Source organism: Streptopelia decaocto (genome assembly GCF_964273445.1).
Source record: "Streptopelia decaocto genome assembly, chromosome: 2".
NCBI classification, from domain to species: domain Eukaryota; kingdom Metazoa; phylum Chordata; class Aves; order Columbiformes; family Columbidae; genus Streptopelia; species Streptopelia decaocto.
Genome location: NC_138655.1, coordinates 144,511,303 through 144,525,671, shown reverse-complemented (window position 1 = coordinate 144,525,671; position 14,369 = coordinate 144,511,303). Strand labels below are relative to the sequence as shown.

The 14,369-nt window shown below is 38.8% G+C and overlaps 1 protein-coding gene across 2 annotated transcripts in view; it reads left to right on the top strand.

Annotated features, from left to right (window-relative positions):
- Positions 1-14,369, top strand: part of PIP4K2A (phosphatidylinositol-5-phosphate 4-kinase type 2 alpha) — a 120,708-nt gene that overhangs the window by 12,643 nt on the left and 93,696 nt on the right. The window contains exons 1-2 of one of the 2 annotated variants that reach the window (XM_082044362.1): positions 13,290-13,343; positions 14,280-14,364. The exons of the other annotated variant lie outside the window; for it this stretch is intronic. Coding sequence (XP_081900488.1) covers positions 13,324-13,343; positions 14,280-14,364 — 105 coding nt within the window. The 5' untranslated portion in view covers positions 13,290-13,323. Of the gene's footprint in view, positions 1-13,289; positions 13,344-14,279; positions 14,365-14,369 lie in introns of those variants that run through there. 2 annotated transcript variants of the gene reach the window in all.

Below are 14,369 nucleotides of genomic sequence, written 5' to 3'. Positions count from 1 at the left end.
TGTCATTTGGTAGGAGACTTCTTAATATTCCTGTCTTGTTGAGGAAATCTCTCAGGCTTTCGTATTTAAGTCATCAACTTTTTCATTTTCCTGTGAAAGACTTCCTAAGGTTTTCTGGTTGAATGTGACTTGCTTCACAATTAAGGGCTCAGCACCTAAGAATTTACTGGAAGAGCCTGAAGGTAGTGGTTCTCCTGCATGATGTCTTGGTCACCTGAAAAGTGAAGGTCCACTGGGATGTAAAGGGTTGTGACTTAGTGTGCTTGTTCTTACTAACTTATCTGGAGTGGTGTACCTGAGGTCTTGTTCACACCATTATAAATGCCCTTCAAAATGCTGAGACTCTTCTTTCCTGAAAGGCCATGTTTGTAACTATTTTACAGTAAAATGTATGTAGTGATGAGTAGTTTGGAGGGTGTCTTTGTGCTGCTGGAGCGTCTAAACCATTCTTAGTCACTTGGCATGTAAAAATACTTGCTTATCTACATGTCTTAAGGGCTCTTAGGGGCAGGAAAACATTCCTGTTGTTTGGCTTTGTCACAGGATAGCATATTGATCTTGTGGCAGCACAATGCATAACAAGTTTGGAAATTAAGTTTAAGAACAGAGGGAGTTGAGAGCTATAGAAATAAGAGTTGCTGGCAGGCAGTACTTCAGCCACTTCAATAGCTGTTGCTATATGTGTATATTTCCCTCAATAGCAAGGCTAAAAGTTATTTTAAACTACATTCATGGTTTAAGGGAGTATGTGTTACTTTGATTTAAACTATCACATTTTAATTTCACTTTTTAAGCAATGTGTGTTACTTTCTCTAGTTAAATTGGCCAAGGGTGTAGACATCCCTTGTACTCAGCTGGTGGGAAGTAACACCAGAAGCTGAAGTAACCTACTTGCTTCTGTTTGTGGTGCCATGGGACCCCTTTCTGAACTGAAGGCATCATCCAGGAGGTGTGTGTCACATATGAGCATGCAACTAATATCTCAGGGTTGCTTGTTCTTCAAACTTGTATTCTGACCAATATTAGCCTCTTGATAAGCAAAAATGAAAGGAACCTGGATCATCTGTGTATTGCTGATAGATGCTTGACATATAGCCTGTTCCTCAAAAACAAAAAAAAAGGGAGCCTTGAAATGCTGAACTTTGGACTTACTAGTCAAAGGGTTTAAAAAGACTTAACTTGGTAGAGCAACTCATTTCTGAGGTGGCAAGCACTGTTTATATTTTAAAAAATAAGGAGGCCTTTCTTTAAACCAATATTTGGTTGTGTAGCATTCTCAAGATGGAAGTTGTATAGCTACTCATCAAGACAAGTATTTTTACCATAAAGATTGCTTGCTTCACCTGCTGCTGAAAGCTGACTCAAATAGAGGTGCAAGCTGCTGTGGATCACTTGGATGAGGATACCTAATATTGTGTATTCAGTAGGTGAAAGAAGCAACAGAGGGTTGAGATCATAAAGCGTGATCCCTGAGCTATATGTTCTCCACTGCTTTACCATAGCTTTCCTACCTGAGAAGTTGGAGCTCAAAATTGATTTGTCATATTCATGCTAGCTGTGTTTTGTGCCATTTTCCCCTTATTTGATAGACTAAGGAATTGAACTCTATAGCAAGTTTTTCACAGTAGTAATTGTGTGTCACCTTCCCTGCCATGCAGCTCCCCTGAGGGATGCAAATACTCAGCTTTCCAAATACTATGGAGCATATACAAAGCTTTGCTCTGTGATTGTGATACACCCCATTTTTTCCATTCCAGATTGCAATATGGGCTAATAGTAGTTGTCTAGGTAGTCACATTAGGTAGTCACACTTTTCCCTCTTCTCATATGCTTAATGTGCCAAATATTTTAAATAGAATTCAGTGGGTTATAATAATATATGGTATTTAGCTCATGAAAATGATATCTTAGTTGTTGAAATGTATTTAGTCCAGGAATGCTAAACCTTGTTATAGCATTGTTGTTGATGCAGTTATGCCATACAGTAATCTCTCTACAATTTGTGCCAAACTTCTTAACTGTTCTTTGAAAAAATGGAAAACTAAATTCCAATTAGTTTTACCCAAGTTTTTGGATGTATCTAATAGCTTAGAGCTTGAGGTAGGGTGGACAAAGGGATCCAGTCCCTTCTTCTGCATTTGATGTTATTTGGGATTGTTTTGCCATAACAGCTCTTCCAAACTGGGGCTTCACAGACTTTTTTTTTTCCTGACAAGCCAGGAAGGAAAATGCTCAGCTTTTAGATTTCTTGAATATAGAATAAACAATGTACAGTGAGTCACAGCACTACCACTGCATGACTGAGGGGAGCTTGCAATTTTTTAATGTTTGTGTTACTTTTTTTTTAATAGAAATAGACTAGTCAAAAGATTAGTATTGTTGAATTTTACTGTCTTCCAGGATGGAACAGGTGATTCCTGCCTATAATTAACCTATTGCTTTGTGAAGTGTTTTCTAAAGCCTTGATCCTGTGCATTTACATAGATTTGCTTAAGTAATGCAAGGAGGAAAGTGCTCTGGAGAATCTGACTGGAGCTTCTGGTGGACTTGGCAGGATTTGTTATTGCATTAGTTACCTGTTTCGCATCTCCCTCTATGAGCAGACACCTTTGCAGTTACTTTGGAAAAGGCATATGAAGTGAAATAGTGATAGAAATCCAGCTGAATGAATCCAGCCTGGAGCTCTGCTCCTAGGTTAGTCACACTGGCCTGGCTTATAGACAGTGAAATCAGCTCTTAAAAGTGTACAGGATGATGGATCAGCTAGAGGTGCTTATGTGGATATCTAAGGTTTTGGAAAGATAATTGCCACCAAAAATTTGAATTAAGCAAAAAGTAGTGCGAGAGAGCTTCCAAGCTGAGTTCAGCTAACACTCAGCGGAAACTCTCCACAACCTTGTTAATCATCTTTAACTACCCAAGCTGTGACTCAATAGTTGCATTGCTTTATTGGAAATACAAAATATTGTCTTTGTGAATATAAACATCTTTTACACAAGTGACATTTTCCTTGACACAGCTCTGACAGTGAAACTGAAGGCATTTAATCTTGTTAACTTTCCACAGTGATCTACTAATGAACTATTTCAATTATTTATTAGCTTTTTTTTCCCCTTCCAAGGGGTACTTAAGGTCAGGAAGCGTGGAATAACTAACCTGCAGCCAGTAATGCTGCAGTGTAATGACTTTGCTCCTAAAGATTTCCAGAGATCTAAAGCTGACATTTCACTTTCCCTCCCTCCATCTGGAAGAGGAAGAGCGTTTCCTAAAACAGAGGGGAATTTTGTTTGGGCGTTTAAGTGGTTTTGGACAGAGTTAAGTTTCTCTGATTTCTGGCCAAGTCGTTAAATGAAGGCATGGCTTCATCATCAGGGTGGGCAAATGTGATGGAACATCAGTGCAAAGGGGTGGTCCTGCCTAGAACCTTGCCTGGGCATAGAAGACCCCCTCTGCCACCAGTGCTGCTGTGGTCAGCCAGGTCAGCCTTGTGTCCTGCAGAAAACTAGCCCTCTCTGGAGGCAGGGAGGGAGGAGCAGAAAGGACAGGGATGGGATGTAAAGTGTTCTTGGTTAATTTAATGTGCAAAATTACTTCTCCATGTGGCCTGTAGCTAGTGGGCAGGAGAGCACATGGGGAGCTGGGCTGTGTGATTACTTACTGCAGAGGAATGGCTAAGGCTCAATCTAAGCAGTGAAACAGATCCTTCTCTGGGCTGTATTGGTTTCTCCCCCTCACAGAGGCTAATGGCTTTGAAATGTGGAAGGTGTTAATTCTAGTGGTGATCAAGAGGAGAAGCAATAGAGGAAAAAGTAAAATCTCTTAAACTGCTGCTTGAAATTTCTGCTGGTATAGGCCTTACCAACACTTATGAGAATAAGTGAGTTTATTCTTGAGCTTGTTCTCTAGCAACAGGCACCAAATTGTCTGATATCTCATCTAATTAGCTTCACCCCTCTTAACACTTAATCAATATTACACTTTCTATGTCATGAAAAGAGACAGTAAAATCTGATGAGACTGATATTGCCAGTTTAAATACCAGTCTCTTATTAGAAATGATTTTCAGGTGTATTTGCAGCAAATGCTAGCCAACTTAAAAAAAGTAAAGGAAATGAAGGTGTAGTCTCTGTATGGGACCCACACCCACAAACAAACAAAACACAAAACAAGCAAGCAAAACCACACCAAAAAAACAAACAAAAACCAAACAACCCACCACCCACACCGCATTTTGGAAAACAGGTAGTCTCTACTCATAGTAACTTTTGGGGATATTGGAAATGCTGCTGTTTGTACTAGTGGGAGACACTGACACTGGGCTAAGTCTATTGCTGAACCTGAAAATGAATGTATTAAACTTAATCCGCTTTGGTATTCTATCTTTTATGCTGTGGGTTTTGCAGCAAGTGATAAAGAAACCTCAGCAAACTGTTTTACTGTATCTTTGTCAAGAAATAGGGAAGTTATTTTACTTTTTCAGCTAGTCCTCTGAGACTCCTTCCTGGCATTATGTGGGACTATGGAAGGTCCTATTTACAGAAAATAAATTGTATCACTTTTTTCCATGCTTAGATTATCTTCTATTTTTGATGTGTATCACTTACAACTCTGAGGCTGTGTCCCTTTCCAGTCCAACTTTGTGTCTACATCTTTCCCCTTAAGGGCAATTCATGCTTACTCTGAATAACAATTTTTGATAGGTAATGCTATATTAGCTTGTTTACATCTACTTGTATTTAGGGAATTTGATTATATGCTCTCAGTAGGAGTCTTGGAAGGCACAACTTTAACTTGTGGTTCAATTTTAGATGTGATTTCACTTTTACCTTCTTTCAGTGGCAGGAGTTGTTGTTCTTGGTCCTATTCTTTCCTTTTTTTCACCATCCTCAGTATTGTACACTTGGTCAAGCTGTTTAACTCTTCAGTTCAGAAGGAAAAATATATTTTTAGGGGGGAGGAGGAGATTTTGATAGGAAATTAAGTATGAAGGTTTTGGTGGGATCTGACTGGTACCAGAGCCAGTGCAAAAGGGAAAGGCAGAACGTACCTGGCAGGTTGCAGGGAGTAGCGGGGCAATGAGTCTGCCCCCCAAGCTATTTGGTTTAGTGTCTTGTATCCCTTCAGCCTCATTCTTCTTTCAGTTTTAATTTCATTCATATTGGGTACACTTGCAAACTCTTGCAGCAGTACTAGTCTATAGCTGTCTTGAGCAAGCAGGTATAGTATTTATGTGGGCAAAAAATGTAAGAGGACCCTACTCAAAATTACGTACTTCTTTTTTCTTTGCAGCCACAGTGCACTGCTGTGTGTTTTATATGGTACATCTAGTAGTTAACTGGCTTGTTGAAAACTCCTTTGCTTCTGCATCTACTGCTGTCCAACACACAATTTTAATTTGTGTCTTTGTTCCAAGGCTGACGTAAGTCTCTTCTCTCTGCCACTATAATAAACCACGTGCTTCAAATTCAAGTGGTTTCTTCCCTGAGTGATCTATTTCTCTTTATGTGGTCTTTTTACTAGACTATGTCCCATCATCACAAATTGCAGCAAATCAGCAGGACTACCTGTGGCATAAGGTAAAGGGATAAATAACTCTGATCAAGCCCTTCTTAGCTGTGTCTGTGGCTTTAATAAAAGGAGGCACACTTCCTACTGCTTAGTTTATGCTGGCTCTAGTATTTGTCTGATCATCCAGTAAATCAGTTCAGCTTGCTGAAAGACCAGATACTAATCTGGCAAACACTGTGTTTTGGGCTTTTTTTGTTCTCATTTTTGCTGGGTTCATGGGCTGAATTGACTTGCTGATTGAAGGGATTGGTAGAGAGGGGAAGAGGAGGCAAGACTGTTCCCACTTGCCAAGTAGCAAACCATGTAATTCAGCTCAGCTGTGAAGTAAAAGGCTGGAAACCCACAGCCTGAGCTGATCTAACTGCTGGCTAGTGGTCGGGTCGGTCTCCACCAGCTGAGCTCAACAAAAGGTCTATCAAATGCCAGAGGAGTGGGAGGCTGGATCTGGCTGACAAGCTGGCTTAGCCACACAGCTACTGTTAGAGATGATGATGAGTAAAATTAACACTATAGTGCTGTGTTGCATTGTACAGTAGTCTTTTGAGTTTGTAGCAGTCATTCTGACAATGAATATTTTCACTTTCTTGTGCTGTTTGGATTCTATACATTAAACCTGATACCTGGCAGTACTTATGTACTAATGTGCTTTTAAGACCAGGTTATAGGCTATGTGTGAGTTACCATGCATCCACTTTGTGCAAATATTCTAGCTCTTCCTTTAATGATGACAGGCCTCAGTGTGGGCTTGAGGAATCTTCAGAGTTGAGTTGACTACACATAGGACATGTGCATCAAATAGTTCCAGAGTGTTCTGGACCTGCTGCTGGACCAGATTTTTGTGTGGCTTTGTGCTGTGGTGGTTTTGTTTTTTCTCTGCTTCCCTTTCTACAGTTGTTTCTGCAAGAGTTGTTTCAGTCATGGCTATCTACCTCAACATTTTTTATTTTTTTTTAACCTGGTTGTTCTCCAATACCTTAGATCAACAAAATGCTGTCATATGAAGGTCTTCAGAGAATTTTGACTGCATGCTTCTGCAGATCTCCTTGAGAGATGTTCAGCGACAAACAAAGTTGTGGAGTGTAACCAGCTTATCTCATTTTGATGTTGTATCATAAAGACTTTTAGTTACTGTGATTGGCTTTAACACTTCCTCCTCCTTTCAGCATTTTCTGCACAATGCTGTTGTAGGTGTTGTGTATTAGTGCATGTCATGACTCCTATAAGCAGTAGATTTAAATGAGGTTTTTTGACAAAAATTGTTACTTGACTCTGGCATACTTGTAGATAGCACTGATAAATGTTTAGAAACTTTCATTTCCATAGATTAAATTTCATACTTGAATTCAAATCTTGGATGCTAGCTATAGTTTGTATTGTGTCACTAGTGTTTTGCTTTCCCATGGTTCAAGAAGCCTGGAAATGTAAAGGTTAGTAGCATCTTTGCAAGATACCAAACATATTTGAAATTTAAGTGACATTAAGTATGTTTGACTGTGTACATCTGTAAAATGCAAATGTATTGGTGGGGAAGTAGATGCTACTTTTTGTATGTGCAACAAAAGAAAACTGTAAATACTGTACCAAAAGTGGAGAATGGCATATTGGAATACATCCGTGTAATTTCAGGGGACTTAAAACACAATCAGCAGTCTTGGCAGGTGGCCAAGGGCACAGGCGGCTTCTGGAACTCTTCCAGCCACTAATGGAGTGTGGATTCTGATTAAATTTAACTGTGGTCACTGTGTCTTCGTCTGCTTGTTTCTCTAAGTGTTAAAATGTATGCTTTTCTAATGATTAATACTTCATTTTAAAATCTATTTTAATACTCAAAGGCAGCTGTACAGTATCGTCATGACATGGATCTTTCCTATATGTATAAGCACAGTAAAGATTGAAACACCAGAGTTCTGTGGGAGGAAGCTGTCTACTACTTCACATTTTGTAGGGCTCTACTATAAAAACTAGCTGTTCTAAAAGCTTGAAAATATTTTTGTGTTGGCAGCCTCAAATCTTCCCAAGAAACACTGCTGCATTACTTATATGAAGTCTGTTCTATTGTTGAGATAATTAACTGGTTACAAAATCTAATGCATCAGAATTGTGGTGTGGTGGATGGGGCCTTTGATAAGACTTCAGGTTTGTAGTTTGGATACAAGCCTGCTGGATCACTTGCCTGCTCAGCTGTTTTACTGCAGCTGGAATGGATGCAAAGAAATGGAAGGATAGAGTGATTCCTCATGCTTCAAGATACGTTGCTGTAGGGAGGAACATATTAAAGCAAGTGGTAGGATGAATGTATTCCTTCAATTTGATTTTGAAGAAGTGGGGCATTTATCAAATGTCAGACCCCAGAGAATAAATGCATAAAAATTACCAGGCTAATGTCAAAGACAAGTCTAGTTCTGCAAGTGTGTTCCTGTTAAAATACTTAAAAATGCTTTTTACTTGGATACCATAACTAGTTTGGGAGAATGGGAAAGTAGATTACTGTAGCATTTGAGTGCTGGTATGATTAAATGGAGTAGGTAGCTATATATCAGATTAGTTCAGCTCTCCATGTAAAATACATTAGGTTTGTGTGTGTGGTGGTTTTGTGCATTCATAGTTTGGTTTTGTGTGATGTTTTTGTTTTTTTTTGTGGATTTTTTTTTTGGTGTATTGTGTTTGTCATGTTAAGGAGTCAATCTAATTGAATTCCATAGCAATAAAAGGTGAAGTTTCCAGCCAGATCTGGAAAACATCTTGGATAATAGATGCAAAAACATAACTGCATGAGTGTCTGTGAAAATGGTTATGCCTCATTAAACTTCTTGTAAAGAATTGTTGATGAGAAGCCTTCAAATAAGCTGTATCTGTAAGAAGTAGAAATCACCCATCTGAATGATTTGAGAAACTCTTTAGGTTCTTGTTTCATAGCTGTTTTTGTTCCCAATTATTAATATAGCATTTTGCAATATGGTGATGTAACTGCAGTCATATCATATAGATAGCTTTTAGTGTCTTTGAACTGCCTTTGTCATTTCTTCAGTATTGTTAAATTCTGCAATAAAATTTATGATGTTGTAGTGTGCTATTACATATGTATTTTGTTATCATAAAGGTCTGTGAATTTTAAATCACAGAATGGTCAGGGTTGGAAGGGACCTCTGGAGATCTAGTCCGACCCACCTGCTAAAGCCTCTTCACCAGAGCAGATCACACAGGAATGTGTCCAGGTGGGTCTTGAATGTCTCCGGAGAAGGAGACTCCACAACCTCTCTGGGCAGCCTGTTCCAGTGCTCTGGCACCCTCAAAGGAAAAAAGTTTCTCCTCATTCAGATGGAAGCTCCTGTGCTTTAGTCTGTGCCCGTTGCCCCTTATCCTGTCACTGGGCACCACTGAAAGGAGTCTGGTCCTGTCCTCTTGATGGGTCTAATTCATTGCTGCATTTCTCTCTCCAGTCTTGCCTTCAGTCCTTGCAGCAGTTTCCAGTTAGCCTGAGAATTGTTGGAGGTGAATAGGCTGAAGTCTACTTATGTATAGTGAGGCTTCGAAGTTCCTGCTCAACTTCATTATGTTTCTGATGAGATTCCACCAATACTTACCACATTGTATCTTTAAACGAGAATCCTGTGTCTTTGCTGTGCATGGGGTTTTTTTATGCTGAAGGTATGAAGCAAGGCCGCATAGAGCGGGGAGGCTGTTACATGATGAGTAGTATCTTTATGGACATGGGAATGTGTATTGTGCAGAGGAGCTAAAAAAATTAAATCATATTGAGACTAAGGCAATTAAAACTAAGGTGGAAGTTAAGGGAAGTAAAACCAGGGAGCTGTATTCTGTCCATCACTGAAAAAATCCATAAGGTTAAGTGGCTTGTTAGTTATGATGAGGTGAGTATTACAGATACATGTATTTCAAGATGTTTTAAGGCTAATGTTATACTTTTAGTCTGAAGAAGTATTCAATATTTCCAAGACAAGTGTGAATGTCAGTTGGATGTTAAATATGCCAAGTACTGTAATCTTATTTTTAACACTGATGTTTTGGAGGAAGACTAATGAAATAAAAATCAAATTTATTTTTAGTATTTCTGAACCTCTATTGTGCCTTCTGGGTAAATCAAGGTCCTGCCTTCACACTCTGGAACTACAAGGTAAACTGTTTTGATGTGCATTGGCTTTGTTATAAGTACCATTGTTATAGAAAGTGATGAGAACTAATTCTATAGCTAATGCAAATTTAATGTGGTGGTGTAAATTACAGATATTCTTATCTCTCTGAAGTGATGCACAGCTTGTGGGTAGGAAAATGAATCAAATTAAGACTGCATGACACTGTTCAGGTCTTTCTAGTTCTTGTGCTGAACAATAATAGTTAAAGTCCGCAAGTTTTGTTTTATTATTTGAATGTAACTTTATAGGGTTTTATGTAAAGGCCTTATGTAGTGACATGTAAGTATCATCTGTTGTATAGTGTGTATGATACACATGAACTAACACCTGAAAGAGTGAAAGACAGCTGCGCTTCTATGTAGTTGCTGTATTAACTTTTTGGAGGAGAGTTTCACTTTCCTGTCAAATAGGAATTGACCCTTTTGAAGCTGTCATCATGTGTCAGATAAATCTAACAGGTCCCTGAGCAGATATCACAAAGCTAGCACCAGGAAGAAGCGGCCAAGTATGTATTTAAGATAATTTTCTACTTCTTAACTGAGTACAGTTTCTTAATGTGAATCTGATAATTAAGATTGTGGTTTTGTATTTGTGGTGTGTTGTTGTTTGGTTTGTGATTGGTTTTTATTGTGGGGTTTTTGTAGTGTGTGTGTTTTGGTTTGGTGGTTTTTTTTGGTTGGTTTGGTTTTTGATTTGATCCTGGGTTTAACTTCTATCTTGCAAACATAACTTGAAGAGACTTCCCTCTCCCCCTCTTTACAGCACCAACCCAAAAGATAGCTTGAAGTTTCTGTGAGACAGTGAGCACTTCAGCTTGTGGAGCACCTTCTGTTCCTACATGTTCTGCTGTCAGTGTCTGTGAAGGGTTGTTCTTAAGTGTCTGTGTATAGTCTAATACCTTTTGGAAAACCATTGGTTTGCATGAAGCAGAGAATTCGGTTGGTTCTACTCTTTCCTTTCTCAAATGCACCAAAAAGAAGTTTCATGTCTGGCTCACAGTCTGGGTTCTGCTTTCCCTTACTTTGCAAGTCACTACAGGCCAGGGGGGGAAGAAGTACCAGCTTATTTACAGTGGTAGTTGGAGGAAGAAAGCTTCATAGAGAAATATCTCTACTGTATGGGTAGTTCCAGCTTGCTTTATAATATCAAAAGGCTTGAGATAGGTCTGATCAGAGCATTCATGCCTGGGGAAAAGGAGGCTGAGGGGAGACCTTCTTGTTTTCTACAGCTACCTGAAAGGAGGTTGCACCATGGGGGGTGTTGGTCTCTTCTCCAAAGTAATAAGTGATAGGACAAAACAGCCTCAAGTTGTACCAGAGGAGGTTTAGATTGGATATTAGGAAAAAGTTCTCCATGGAAAAGGGTTGTGAAGCATTGGAACAGGCTGCCTGGGGAAGTGGTGGAGTCACCATCCCTGGAGGTGTTTAGAAGCCATGTATGTACATGTGGTGCTTAGGGACATGGTTCAGTGGTAGAGTTGGCAGCATTAGGTTAACAGTCAAACTCTACAATATTAAAGGTCTTTTTCAACTTAAATGATTTTATGTTTTAAAGGATATTTACTACAATTGTTTCTTCACTGATGTGACATGAAAGCAAGTTGAGTTTGAGCACAGAAAATACATGAAAGGAAGGTGATATTCTGCAGCAAGTGGCTTAATGTCTATAGCATGCTCGTGTATATCTGGATACTCTTACTCCAGATTGTTTCAACTTGATCATAAATGCAACGTATAAGTATGTTTTCCTATACTTATGGAAATTCTTAAGACATATTTAGTTATTTCAGAAAATCCATTGTCTTCCCCCATTCCCACCTTTTAGCAAATATTGGTAAAGACATGTATTGAGCTATGTCCCTTCCTTCTGTTTGGGGGATAAGGGGTTTGGGGGAAGAGATAGGAAGGGACTATTTAAAAAGAAGGAAAAAACACAAACCCCAAAACTTTGCCCTTAAAGTGTAGCTTTCTCTTAGCTGTTGCAGTTGGTTTCCCCATGCACTGAGTAATTCTTGGCCTTATGAATGTTCCATAAGGGTTGGAGTTTTTCCTCTGTGCTGAGATCTGTAGGTTTTTGCAGTTATTTGACTTGTGAGAATGCCAGCATATATAGTTGCGTTGAAATAAACACTCTGTTATGCATGTCAGGTTTCTGCTTGATGAGTTGAAATAGCTACCATAACCCCGAAAGGCTTACTGAAAATGAATTCCTCCTTGCTGTGATGTGTGGAACATGCAGTTAAAAGTAATATTGCTTTTATAAAGCATCTTAAGAAAGAGTTTTTATAAATAAAGAACTCTTTACAAGGGCTACACCAAAAATGAAATGTTGAGCTATATTCTTCTCTACAATATATCTATAAAGCTTTTTGTATTGTCCCAGCAAGAATATAGCAGTACCACCTATATCTATGACATTTACTGGCTGTTGCTTGCATCCAGTTAGTGTGTGTATCTGACTAAAACAAAAACATTAAGTAACTTGCCTATCATCAGTTTTAGTCATAAACTAGCATCGTATTGTTTACCTAAATTACTGATTTATGCAATATATCCACAGATTACTCAAACCACATTGAATTTATCTGTTTTAAATGATGGCAGCAGAAATTCCTGAGGCACATGGGGACTTCAACTGCACATTGTGTCTATGAGACAATGCATACGAAAGGATCAGGTTCAAGATAAGCAGTCATTGTGTACTTGAAGTAAAAATTTATGCTAGTGCTCTTGTATCTTGTTCCACAACTGTAAATTCATCTGTATGTGAAAGCAGACATGTGCTTAGCCTATCTGCAAAAACTTTTTAATATAAATGTGATAGCATTGAGATAATGTTAGTGTGTAACTAATCATATCTTTGAGCACAAATGCACTGTTCTGTCCTGTCATCTCTTCTTTGAAAATGTTTCTTAGATCAATCTTGTTTCTGTATAAACCCTTTTTGAAGCCTTTTAAACTGAACCTTGATTTGGTATGTGTGCCACCTATGATCAATGTAAAGGCACTGTCCTCCTGTTCAGAGCAGTTCACAAGCAACAAGCTACTGTCATGTACTTGTTTCCTGTAATAGTCAGTGTTTGTAAACGAAATAAAGCATTCTTGTGTGTGAATCGTTTTGTGTAGTTTGTCAATAATCCACATGGACCCTGTCTACAAGAATATTTCATTGAACTGCCCCACGGTCTGGATAATAATAATAATGTTGTGGAGTTCTTGGGCGTTTTGATCTGAGTGTTTTGTTGTTTGTGGTGGTGGTGTTGATTTGTTTTGTCTGTCTTTTATCTATTTTTTCTCATATGTTATTTATGTGGAAACTGGTGCTTATATCTTGCAGTTAGTGAAGGAGTTGGTGAACAAATAAAGCTCAGCAACCACTTTATATATTAAAAGAAACACTACCATCTGGCAGAGATTTAGGAGAGCCATAATTCTAAGTTTATATAGAGTCTGTGCTTCTGTATCTTTGGACTTTTGTGTACTCTCCTTTTTTTTTTCAGGGGACAGACATAATTTAAGAGTCAATGGAAGTGTCTGCTTGTGTAACACAAATACTGTGGTGTGGACCACCTGTGCTTATTACACACTTCTCATCACACAGCATGGCTCAAAAGAATGATAGGTGAGAGCAGACTAGTTTGTATTCTTTAAAGGAATATTTAAGCCTTTCTGATCTTTTGTACATCATCCAATACATGTATCAAAGTCTTGTCTCATTCAAAGAGTGCTATAAAAAAGACAGGAAAAATCTTCTTAAAAGGAAAGTAACTAGACTTCAAGACCTAAATCTCTCACGGTGACATGGAGCATAGTGAAGGAGTTGGAGATACAGGATGTGGAGACAGTATCTGAAGCCAGGTGCCAGTGTGTGCCATCTAGCAAGAGAATTGCAGAAGAGCAGAAGAAAGCGGGGTAGTATGAAAGAGAACTTAAAAGCCAGAAAACTGCCTTCAAAATAAAACAGAAAAAAGAAGGAATGTTAAGTGAGTTAAGTAAAAATGAGTCTAGTAGTCTAGATGTTAAAACACTGGAAAGTTTGTGGTTTACAAAAGGTATCAAAACTGATGATAATGCTTTCTTTCTACAGATCAGGAGGTTTCCAGACTGCCTCTAGGAATTGCTGCTGATTGGGATGTAAATGGAGCACATGTAGTAGATACAGCCTTTGCAGAAAAATTATATTGTATCTTTGTTCTGGGGAGGAAACTGGGGTGTGTTTCAGTTTCTGAACTCTTCTTTGTGAGGGACTCCTCAACTGGTGGGTCTAACACAGAGACAGGAGACAAGTTTGTGGAAGTAGCTGGCAACATGGTCAGCAGCAAAGTACCAGGACAGGGTAGTATTCACTCTGGTTCTTAAAACTCAAAGGTGAAATAACAGAATTGCTGTTCTTGTCTAAATCTACCAGGTAGCAAGGGTATAGAGAATGGCAGGTGTGATGCCAAAGTTCAGGTAAGGGAGACTGTAGTACTTGTGGTGCTGCAATCTAGTTGTCTGGAACAGTTAAGTTAGTAGTGTTATTCATGCAGATATCTCTCACTTCTGTTCTTTATTATAGTCTCTGCCTGGGAAAAGTCAATCAGACTTTTGTAGGGAAACCTGTCTTGGAACCTTGTGGAGGCTCTTGGAGGCCAAATAACTGGGTAAG